Raw genomic sequence first — 12,059 nt, forward strand, 5'->3', positions numbered from 1 at the left:
ATGAAGGGCAATTAGTCTTGGTTAACTCATTTTGTAACTCTGTAGCTTCGGAGTAGTGCACACACACCCATTAAGAATGCAGAGTGTAGTGCAGTTGGGAAGCTGAAAATGTTTGATACCTGAATCGTTCGATAAAGCATTCTTTATGGATTTTACAAGTCAACAAAGTGGTTAAAAAAAAGTTTCTTGATCAAGCCACAGAGCTGTGCATGAAACAAATAAGAACTATAGGGCACCCCATGGTGACATCTGTGCAGATTTGTTAAGCGGGTGAGAGCTTTCTCCCTGCACAGTGTCCTCCTTGCCAGCCATCCATGTTACCATTATGGATCAGTTTGAGCGCAAACTTGGATACCAGAAAACAGGAAAAAGGAGTTGATCATCCAGGCTGCATTTCAATGTGACACTGCCACTTGTCGGGCATGACCGGGGAGAGATTGCTACATTTCAGTCAGCTGACGGCTGGTAATTGTCCTGCATGCTGGAAATGTCCCTCCTGATGGCTGGATGAGTAGAATTACCTTTCTGTGTACTGCCAACATTTGGGGCACTCACGTATGACAGAAGAGACATCCATCATCACCCTCACTCCACCTCCCCATATGCTTTCTGCAAGGTCCCGAAGGAAGCTGGCTGATGACACAGGCCACAAGGAACCGCCGCTGTTGCAACAGTACAGAACAAGCATTTGCAATGCAGCCGGCCTCGCATTTGCTCGAGTTAGAGCTATTAGTGTTTTAAACTCCTAACCAGACTTTTCTTGCCACATAAACTGAAAATAAAAATATAAACAGTTTCACATATGTGAGGCCGCAAAGCAAACACACAAAAGGAAACAGAAGTTAGCTTGCAGTGAAACGTATTGGCAAAAGTGCAATTATCCTGGTTACTGGCAAAAATACAATTATCCAAGTACTGGCAAAAGTGCAATTATCTATGTAACAGGATCGATGTCATGCAAAGCGCGTGACTACTTCCCAGCGAGATCGCGCAACCTACGAAACAGAGAGAAAAAGTAGTCCAGAAACCATACGGAAAACATGGAGCCTCATGTTTTCAGTATTTGGCCGGTGGGCTCAAGGAGGGCTAAACGCCGGAAAAGGCATGACGTATGCATGCCTTTTACTAATTAAATCAAGTTAATGTTAAAAGGCAAGACCACAATCCAACTAAACTGATGGGCGTGGTTAGAAGCCCGTAGAGAGATAACAAAAGGGACAGAGCGCTTTGCGCGCTCGACCCTAAAAACTACACACACCAGTAAATCTCCTGGAATCGAACTACTACTACAGCAATAGATATCCATAGTTCTTTTTCTGTTGTTTGGATAAGGAGATGGCACTTAGAGAGGCTTCGTATTTTGCTAAGAATGCTGGAAGTTTAACTCTTTGAAATCCAGTTTCTGATTCCATCGAACGGAAGTCTGGAAAGTTGTATCATTTTCTTCAGAAATAGTTGACTGGCTCACTGGTGTCCACATGAAAAACACGTCACATAAATGTGTCAGTGCGAGCAATCCACTTAGCTCTTCAGGCCTATTTTTGTAAATATCTTTTTGTAGGCAATAATAAATGGAGTGATGATTATTTAATTTGCAGTATTTATCACCAGTCGTATGTTAGAATGACCTTAATTATTACAAAGTGCCCTCAGACAACCTGCAGATCTGAGTGAAGGTTAAATAGGCCCCAATCATATTTCATTTCACATCCCCTAACCTGCCTGTCGGTTCCATATGTAAAGTGACCTAATATTGTCCTCCATCCAGTTTATATAGGTGTATCAGTTTGCCAAGCCTAAATTATGCAAAACCATATGCTGTAATCTGGTCAAGAGTCAGAATTCACCACTCACCATCTTCCCTCACCAAATGGTCCATGTGGCTAACTTCACCCCGCACTGGTACCTTATATATCTTTATCACTAATTATATCTTATGGAGCAAGTAGCTTTTCTTTAGAGCTGTGCTGCAAAAAGTTGCAAACAATGCTCCTTGCAGAAACATGACTTTCTTCCCTCCTAGACAGATTTCTCCATGGTCTTCCTCCTTTGCTGTTAAAGCTACAACATGCACACCAGCGAAGTGGAAAGTTTTTCTTCTCTGGCCTGTTAGCTTGAATATGATCATAAAACATTTTTAGACTGAAAACATGGCAAGCGAACCCACACTTGTTAGCATTACCATTCAAACATTTAGGTTACAAGCATCTAGTTAACAATACCATTCACATATTTTGGATACACACAGTTAGGTTAGAGTGCTCTTCTAGGCCCTGTGTCTTTTACATTCTCTAATATCAATTGCTGTCATGTTAATGCATGTTACATGCAAGACTGACCTAACTGCATGTTATCATCACACAGAAGCCTGCCATAGCAATCTAGCATACATTATGTCAGGAGTGTGCAAAAGGCTAAGATCCTCCATCCCCTTACTTTGCTGCAGATCATTTTTCTTCTGGACATACCATGCATTTTTGATTCTGAAGAGGGACTCGACCAGTTTGTTGGAGTGACTTGATATGCATTGTTACGGAATTTGTGAAGGGGATCTCGGTCCTGGTAAGGTGCAGGAAGTGACGAGGTTATTAACAGAAAATACCATCATTTATCCAAACAGTCAGTGGTCAGAAAGACTTGTTACATGCCCTGATAGACTGTCCTACCTAATACAAGCTAAAAAGAACAACCTCTATTCCTAGCTTTATTGATTCAAGGAATTACCAGAAGCCCAAAAATTTTAGATATCTTGAAGCTGTTCAGTAAACCAGCATTCGGTATAGAAATTGAGGATCATGCCCACAAAATCCTTGCAGACCTAGCACATGGATTAAAAAGTACACAATGATCGAAGGCTGTCCATGCTCCAGTTGAATGTTGTGGGACCTGCAGCAGAATTTACCACAACTCACTCAGGACCTGTGGAGTAGCAGCTAGCACCACCTTTGTTTTTCAGTTCGCGTTTCAGGAGATCATATCAAAATGTCGCTTTCAGTTTCCATATTGAAGGAAATCTAGGTATCTGCAAAAAAGGATCCTCAAACATGCTTTCCTTTTTCCTGAGTTAGATCATCAGTCATATTGTATGTCCCCATGGATGTGATATTGTATGTTCTTATCTTCAATGATAACTAGTAAACATAATGTGGTGGTAAGCGTCTCTGGTAATGGATACTTGTTAACTTAATAATTCTGTTTTTTAGAATCTTTCAATGCACTTTGTTGTTTTATGGTTCTAGGTCAAGGTGTGCCTGCCACCAGCTGACCCTACAAGCATCCACGTGTTTACCTGGTGGACCACCCAGCGGCACTGTGGGTTTTGATCACAAGAGACTAGAAGAATGCCTTCCAACGGGGTACGCATGAGTTGTCTGCAAGGAAGTAGTTGTTTGAAATGTATCTGCTTATTTTGTGGCATGACCTCTGAGACGTTGCCTGCAATCAGATGTGTTTAGACCTTATCTGCATTGTCCATGATGTCTTCCTGTTTTATCTGTAGCTGATTTTCGTCTTGTTCAAGTTTTTTCCCCACTAATAGAGCATTCTAATGATTATTCCCTCCTGCAGATTTCTTGTGTAACCCTTCTCTCCTAGTGCTAGACTGGATCTGGCCAATTCTTCTGTAGTACCTTGTCACAGGCTGCTGGTGGCGGTGCACAATGTCTCTTGCACAGTCCACACCAAATGTGAAATCTGCATTCCTATATTTGGTGCAGCCGTGACATGATTTCACTTTTTGACTCACTTCTCACCAGACACAATATCCAGAGCCCCTAATGATTTGCTTAAAATATCCTCATGTTTTCCTGCTTTCTTCAATGCAATGTGACCTCTAAAGTATTAAGGATTTAATGATTGTAACACTTGTCACGAACAAGTATTGGTACTTCACAAAGTCTTTATATGGTCATGGGAGTTCTTGCATGACTTTGCAAGTGTGACATTTGCATCATGATGCATTATAAGGCTTCATCTCACTGTCGTTACCTGAGTGCGAGTTGAAGCTCACTGTGACCTCTACAAAAAAGATATAGGGGCCCTTCATTGAGGATTCCAGGTTTGAGCCATTTCCCAGGGAAGCACTGTAGGCACCACAAGGATAGTCTCTTATCCACTGAAGATGAATCTCAGGAGGTCCAGGGAGCTGTGTGATTCTTTAGAACCGGTCTAGTGTAGCTTGCAAGATCATGTTGTCTTCTAGCTTTTTACAGAAGATACCCCATGCAAACAGTCACTCGCACTTTTTGATAAGAGGTGATCAAAGTGTGAGCTCTAGGAGGGGTTGGATTCTTATTCTTGGTACTGTAGAGCCACCAAACAAGGGTTCAGTCTAGCACTGTTTTTTTATTTATTTTGTTTTATATGATGTTTGTAAGCAGAAAGCTTCAAGAAAGGAAATTTCAAAATGACTAACCTGCCATACACTACAGACTTTGTAGGCTAAAGACTAGGTAGCCTACTTGGATATCAAGGACATGTATGTGTATTTCCCCAATTGAAAAAGTGTACAATACATTTTTGAAGTGTGTGATGTAGGTATGCCCTGCCAGTTTTACTGACTTTTCCATTGGCCTGCTGTCTCCACTTGCGATCACATAGGTCGTGGATGTAACACCAAAGCATTTACATGTATAGGTGGACAACTGTAGGAAGTTGGCTCTGTATGCACTATTTCAAAGTAAGGAATAGTATGCACAGAGTCCAAGGGTTCCCCTTAGAGGTAAGATAGTGGCAAAAAGAGATAATACTAATGCTCTATTTTGTGGTAGTGTGGTCGAGCAGTAGGCTTATCAAAGGAGTAGTGTTAAGCATTTGTTGTACATACACCCAGGCAATAAATGGGGAACACACACTCAGAGACAAATCCAGGCCAATAGGTTTTGTTATAGAAAAATATATTTTCTTAGTTTATTTTAAGAACCACAGGTTCAAATTCTACATGTAATATCTCATTTGAAAGGTATTGCAGGTAAGTACTTTAGGAACTTTGAATAATCACAGTAGCATATATACTTTTTTCATAAAACACAATAAGCTGTTTTAAAAGTGGACACAGTGCAATTTTCACAGTTCCTGGGGGAGGTAAAGTATTGTTAGTTCTTGCAGGTAAGTAAACCACCTACGGGGTTCAAATTTGGGTCCAAGGTAGCCCACCGTTGGGGGTTCAGAGCAACCCCAAAGTCACCACACCAGCAGCTCAGGGCCGGTCAGGTGCAGAGTTCAAAGTGGTGCCCAAAACGCATAGGCTTCAATGGAGAGAAGGGGGTGCCCCGGTTCCAGTCTGCCAGCAGGTAAGTACCCGCGTCTTCGGAGGGCAGACCAGGAGGGTTTTGTAGGGCACCGGGGGGGGACACAAGTCAGCACAAAAAGTACACCCTCAGCAGCGCAGGGGCGGCCGGGTGCAGTGTGCAAACAAGCATCGGGTTTCCAATGGGAGACCAAGGGGTCTCTTCAGCGGTGGAGGCAGGCAAGGGGGGGCTCCTCGGGGTAGCCACCACCTGGGCAAGGGAGAGGGCCTCCTGGGGGTCACTCCTGCACTGAAGTTCCGTTCCTTCAGGTGCTGGGGGCTGCGGGTGCAGGGTCTTTTCCAGCCGTCGGGATTTTAGAGTCAGGCAGTCGCGGTCAGGGGGAGCCTCGGGATTCCCTCTGCAGGCGTCGCTGTGGGAGCTCAGGGGGGACAACTTTGGTTACTCACAGTCTTGGAGTCGCCGGAGGGTCCTCCCTGTAGCGTTGTTTCTTCACCAGTCGAGTCGGGGTCACCGGGTGCAGTGTTGCAAGTCTCACGCTTCTTGCGGGGATTGCAGGGGTCTTTAAATCTGCTCCTCTGTAACAAAGTTGCAGTCTTTTTGGAACAGGTCCGCTGTCCTCTGGAGTTTCTTGTTCCTCTTGAAGCAGGGCAGTCCTCTGAGGATTCAGAGGTCGCTGGTCCTGGAGAAAGCGTCGCTGGAGCAGGTTTCTTTAGAAGGCAGGAGACAGGCCGGTAGGACTGGGGCCAAAGCAGTTGGCGTCTTCTTTCTTCTTCTGCAGGGGTTTTCAGCTCAGCAGTCTTCTTCTTCGGTAAGTTGCAGGAATCTGAGTTCCTTGGTTCTGGGGAGCCCCTAAATACTGAATTTAGGGGTGTGTTTAGGTCTGGGAGGGCAGTAGCCAATGGCTACTGTCCTTGAGGGTGGCTACACCCTCTTTGTGCCTCCTCCCTGAGGGGAGGGGGGCACATCCCTATTCCTATTGGGGGAATCCTCCTTCTACAAGATGGAGGATTTCTAAAAGTCAGAGTCACCTCCGCTCAGGACACCTTCGGGGATGTCCTGACTGGCCAGTGACTCCTCCTTGTTTTTCTCATGATCTCTCCTGGACTTGCCGCCAAAAGTGGGGGCTGTGTCCAGGGGGGCGGGCATCTCCACTAGCTGGAGTGCCCTGGGGCATTGTAACACGAAGCCTGAGCCTTTGAGGCTCACTGCTAGGTGTTACAGTTCCTGCAGGGGGGAGGTGTGAAGCACCTCCACCCAGAGCAGGCTTTTGTTTCTGTCCCCAGAGAGCACAAAGGCTCTCACCACATGGGGTCAGAAACTCGTCTCTCAGCAGCAGGCTGGCACAGACCAGTCAGTCCTGCACTGAACAATTGGGTAAAATACAGGGTGCATCTCTAAGATGCACTCTGTGTGCATTTGTTAATAAATCCAACACTGGCATCAGTGTGGGTTTATTATTCTGAGAAGTTTGATACTAAACTTCCCAGTATTCAGTGTAGCCATTATGGAGCTGTGGAGTTCGTTTTTGACAGACTCCCAGACCATATACTCCTATGGCTACCCTGCACTTACAATGTCTAAGGTTTTGCTTAGACACTGTAGGGGAATAGTGCTCATGCACATATGCCCTCACCTGTGGTATAGTGCACCCTGCCTTAGGGCTGTAAGGCCTGATAGAGGGGTGACTTACCTATGCCACAGGCAGTGTGAGGTTGGCATGGCACCCTGAGGGGAGTGCCATGTCGACTTAGTCTTTTTCTCCCCACCAGCACACACAAGCTGGCAAGCAGTGTGTCTGTGCTGAGTGAGGGGTCCCTAGGGTGGCATAAGACATGCTGCAGCCCTTAGAGACCTTCCCTGGCATCAGGGCCCTTGGTACCAGGGGTACCAGTTACAAGGGACTTACCTGGGTGCCAGGGGTATGCCAATTGTGGAAACAATGGTACATTTTAGGTGAAAGAACACTGGTGCTGGGGCCTGGTTAGCAGGGTCCCAGCACTCTTCTCAGTCAAGTCAGCATAAGTATCAGGCAAAAAGTGGGGGGTAACTGCAACAGGGAGCCATTTCTTTACAACAACTGGCTGGTGAATGCTATTTCTCTGTTGATAGTACAGGAGCACCTAAAGTCTAAAGTTACCCAGCCTAAAAAAGAGCCAAGGTTCTTGATCAACTGGAGTCCCAGTATAAATCACATGTGGGGACTTCAGAAAAATGATCTTCGATATGGGATGTGCCAGAGATAGCAGCTAGATCTATGTCCAGTGGCTACAAATGTCAACTGTACTCCCCTTTGGATAGAAATGCTCATCAAACCCTGGAAACCAAATAGATCCTTGACTAGTCTCTTGCCCTGTACAATACATTTATTTCGACTTCCCTCATTTAGAGAGCTGTACAAAAGATGTGGCAGCTCAGGGCAGGTGTTAACCTGATTACACCAAACCGAATCTCCTGCAGCTGAACTTCAAGTCTCCATGTCCACTTCCTTTCTCAGACTTTGTACTTTTACAGCGTAGGAGTCAAATGCTATTCCTGGAGATGGTGCTGATGCACCTCATTCTTCCTCAAAGCCAGTGTACTAGCCCAGCTAGTCTGTCGTTGCCAGATGGTGTAGATCCTAGTGTTTAGATCTCTACACTTGGGAGTTTTGGACATCCTGCAATTTACCGTGTGCTAGGTAAACAGTTGAATATGGGTACCATGAAAAGTAGCTGTAGGAAGTTGGCTCTGTATGTGCTATTTCAAAGTAAGGAATAGCATGCACAGAGTCCAAGGGTTCCCCTTAGAGGTAAAATAGTGGTAAAAAGAGATAATACTAATGCTCTATTTTTGTGGTAGTGTGGTCGAGCAGTAGGCTTATCCAAGGAGTAGTGTTAAGCATTTGTTGTACATACACATAGACAATAAATGAGGTACACACACTCAGAGACAAATCCAGCCAATAGGTTTTGTTATAGAAAAATATATTTTCTTAGTTTATTTTAAGAACCACAGGTTCAAATTTTACATGTAATAGCTCTTTTGAAAGGTATTGCAGGTAAGTACTCTAGGAACTTTGAATCATTACTTTAGCATGTATACTTTTCACATAAAACACAATAAGCTGTTTTAAAAGTGGACACTTAGTGCAATTTTCACAGTTCCTGGGGGAGGTAAGTTATTGTTAGTTTCAACAGGTAAGTAAGGCACTTACAGTTTTCAGTTTTTGGTCCCTTGGAAAGCGTCGCTGGAGCAGGGTTCTTTGGAAGGCAGGAGACAGGCCGGTAAGTCTGGGGCCAAGGCAGTTGGTGTCTTCTGGTCTTCCTCTGCAGGGGTCTTTCAGCTCAGCAGTCCTTCTTCTTGTAGTTGCAGGAATCTAAATCTTTAGGTTCAGGGAAGCCCTTAAATACTAAATTTAAGGGCGTGTTTAGGTCTGGGGGTTAGTAGCCAATGGCTACTAGCCCTAAGGGTGGGTACACCCTCTTTGTGCCTCCTCCCAAGGGGAGGGGGTCACATCCCTACTCCTATTGGGGGAATCCTCCATCTGCAAGATGGAGGATTTCTAAAAGTCAGAGTCACCTCAGCTCAGGACACCTTAGGGGCTGTCCTGACTGGCCAGTGACTCCTCCTTGTTATTCTCATTATTTTCTCCGGCCTTGCCGCCAAAAGTGGGGGCTGGGGCCGGAGGGGCGGGCAACTCCACTAGCTGGAGTGTCCTGCGGTGCTGTGACAAAGGGGTGAGCCTTTGAGGCTCACCGCCAGGTGTTACAGCTCCTGCCTGGGGGAGGTGTTAGCATCTCCACCCAGTGCAGGATTTGTTACTGGCCTCAGAGTGACAAAGGCACTCTCCCCATGGGGCCAGCAACATGTCTCTAGTGTGGCAGGCTGCTGGAACCAGTCAGCCTACACAGATAGTCGGTTAAGTTTCAGGGGGCACCTCTAAGGTGCCCTCTGTGGTGTATTTTACAATAAAATGTACACTGGCATCAGTGTGCATTTATTGTGCTGAGAAGTTTGATACCAAACTTCCCAGTTTTCAGTGTAGCCATTATGGTGCTGTGGAGTTCGTGTTTGACAGACTCCCAGACCATATACTCTTATGGCTAGCCTGCACTTACAATGTCTAAGGTTTTGCTTAGACACTGTAGGGGCACAGTGCTCATGCACTGGTGCCCTCACCTATGGTATAGTGCACCCTGCCTTAGGGCTGTAAGGCCTGCTAGAGGGGTGTCTTACCCATACTGCATAGGCAGTGAGAGGCTGGCATGGCACCCTGAGAGGAGTGCCATGTCGACTTACTCAGTTTGTTCTCACTAGCACACACAAGCTGGTAAGCAGTGTGTCTGTGCTGAGTGAGGGGTCTCTAGGGTGGCATAATACATGCTGCAGCCCTTAGAGACCTTCCCTGGCATCAGGGCCCTTGGTACCAGAGGTACCAGTTACAAGGGACTTATCTGGAGGCCAGGGTGTGTCAATTGTGGAATCAAAAAGTACAGGTTAGGGAAAGAACACTGGTGCTGGGGCCTGGTTAGCAGGCCTCAGCACACTTTCAATTCAAAACATAGCATCAGCAAAGGCAAAAAGTCAGGGGGTAACCATGCCAAGGAGGCATTTCCTTACACAACCCCCCCCCCCCCCCCAAACGAAAGAGGATGAGACTAACCTTTCCCAAGAGAGTCTTCATTTTCTAAGTGGAAGAACCTGGAAAGGCCATCTGCATTGGCATGGGCAGTCCCAGGTCTGTGTTCCACTATAAAGTCCATTCCCTGTAGGGAGATGGACCACCTCAACAGTTTTGGATTTTCACCTTTCATTTGCATCAGCCATCTGAGAGGTCTGTGGTCAGTCTGAACTAGGAAGTGAGTACCAAAGAGGTATGGTCTCAGCTTCTTCAGGGACCAAACCACAGCAAAGGCCTCCCTCTCAATGGCACTCCAACGCTGCTCCCTGGGGAGTAACCTCCTGCTAATGAAAGCAACAGACTGGTCAAGGCCATCATCATTTGTTTGGGACAAAACTGCCCCTATCCCATGTTCAGAGGCATCTGTTTGCACAATGAATTGCTTGGAGTAATCTGGAGCTTTTAGAACTGGTGCTGTGCACATAGCTTGTTTCAGGGTGTCAAAAGCCTGTTGGCACTCTACAGTCCAGTTTACTTTCTTGGGCATTTTCTTGGAGGTCAATTCTGTGAGGGCTGTCACTATTGATCCATATCCCTTCACAAACCTCCTATAGTACCCAGTCAAGCCAAGGAATGCCCTGACTTGAGTCTGGGTTTTTGGAGCTACCCAGTCCAGAATAGTCTGGATCTTGGGTTGGAGTGGCTGAACTTGGCCTCCACCTACAAGGTGTCCCAAGTAAACCACAGTTCCCTGCCCTATCTGGCATTTGGATGCCTTGATAGAGAGGCCTGCAGATTGCAGAGCCTTCAAAACCTTCTTCAGGTGGACCAGGTGATCCTGCCAGGTGGAGCTGAAGACAGCAATATCATCAAGATAAGCTGCACTAAAGGATTCCAGCCCAGCAAGGACTTGATTCACCAACCTTTGGAAGGTGGCATGGGCATTCTTTAAACCAAAGGGCATAACAGTGAACTGATAATGCCCATCAGGTGTGGAGAATGCTGTCTTTTCTTTTGCTCCAGGGGCCATTCTGATTTGCCAGTACCCTGCTGTTAAGTCAAAGGTACTTAAGAATTTGGCAGCCCCTAATTTGTCTATGAGCTCATCAGCTCTAGGAATGGGATGGGCATCTGTCTTGGTGACAGAGTTGAGACCTCTGTAGTCCACACAAAACCTCATTTCTCTCTTTCCATCTTTGGTGTGAGGTTTGGGGACTAAGACCACTGGTCTAGCCCAGGGGCTGTCAGAGTGCTCTATTACTCCCAATTCCAGCATATCGTGGACTTCCACCTTGATGCTTTCCTTAACTTGATCAGACTGTCTAAATATTTTGTTTTTGACAGGCATGCTGTCTCCTGTGTCCACATCATGGGTACACAGGTGTGTTTGACCAGGGGTTAGGGAAAAGAGTTCAGCAAACTGTTGCAGGACCTTCCTACAGTCAGCTTGCTGTTGGCCAGGGAGGGTGTCTGAGTAGATCACTCCATCCAGTGAGCCATCTTTAGGGTCTGATGAGAGGAGATCAGGGAGAGGCTCACTCTCAGCTTCCTGGTCCTCATCTGTTACCATCAACAGATTTACATCAGCCCTGTCATGGAAGAGCTTAAGGCGGTTTACATGGATCACCCTCTTGGGGCTCCTGCTTGTGCCCAGGTCTACCAGGTAGGTGACCTGACTCTTCCTTTCTAGTACTGGGTAAGGGCCACTCCATTTGTCCTGAAGTGCCCTGGGAGCCACAGGTTCCAAAACCCAGACTTTCTGCCCTGGTTGAAATTCAACCAGTGCAGCCTTTTGGTCATACCACAACTTCTGGAGTTGTTGGCTGGCCTCAAGGTTTTTACTTGCCTTTTCCATGTACTCTGCCATTCTTGAGCAAAGGCCAAGTACATAGTCCACTATGTCTTGTTTAGGCTCATGAAGAGGTCTCTCCCAGCCTTCTTTAACAAGAGCAAGTGGTCCCCTTACAGGGTGGCCAAACAGAAGTTCAAAGGGTGAGAATCCTACTCCCTTCTGAGGCACCTCTCTGTAAGTGAAAAGCAGACATGGCAGGAGGACATCCCATCTCCTTTTGAGTTTTTCTGGGAGCCCCATGATCATGCCCTTTAATGTCTTGTTGAATCTCTCAACAAGGCCATTAGTTTGTGGATGATATGGTGTAGTGAACTTATAAGTCACTCCACACTCATTCCACATGTGTTTTAGGTATGCT

At 46.1% G+C, this 12,059-nt stretch overlaps 1 protein-coding gene across 4 annotated transcripts in view; it reads left to right on the plus strand.

The window, feature by feature from the left end:
• The window catches only part of SETDB1 (SET domain bifurcated histone lysine methyltransferase 1), a 162,301-nt gene that overhangs the window by 92,755 nt on the left and 57,487 nt on the right, over positions 1–12,059 (plus strand). For all 4 annotated transcript variants that reach the window (XM_069218530.1, XM_069218528.1, XM_069218529.1 and 1 more), the window contains exon 14: positions 3,240–3,356. In XM_069218530.1, coding sequence (XP_069074631.1) covers positions 3,240–3,356 — 117 coding nt within the window. The remainder of the gene's footprint in view (positions 1–3,239; positions 3,357–12,059) is intronic.

This window comes from Pleurodeles waltl, chromosome 12 (genome assembly GCF_031143425.1).
Source record: "Pleurodeles waltl isolate 20211129_DDA chromosome 12, aPleWal1.hap1.20221129, whole genome shotgun sequence".
NCBI lineage: Eukaryota > Metazoa > Chordata > Amphibia > Caudata > Salamandridae > Pleurodeles > Pleurodeles waltl.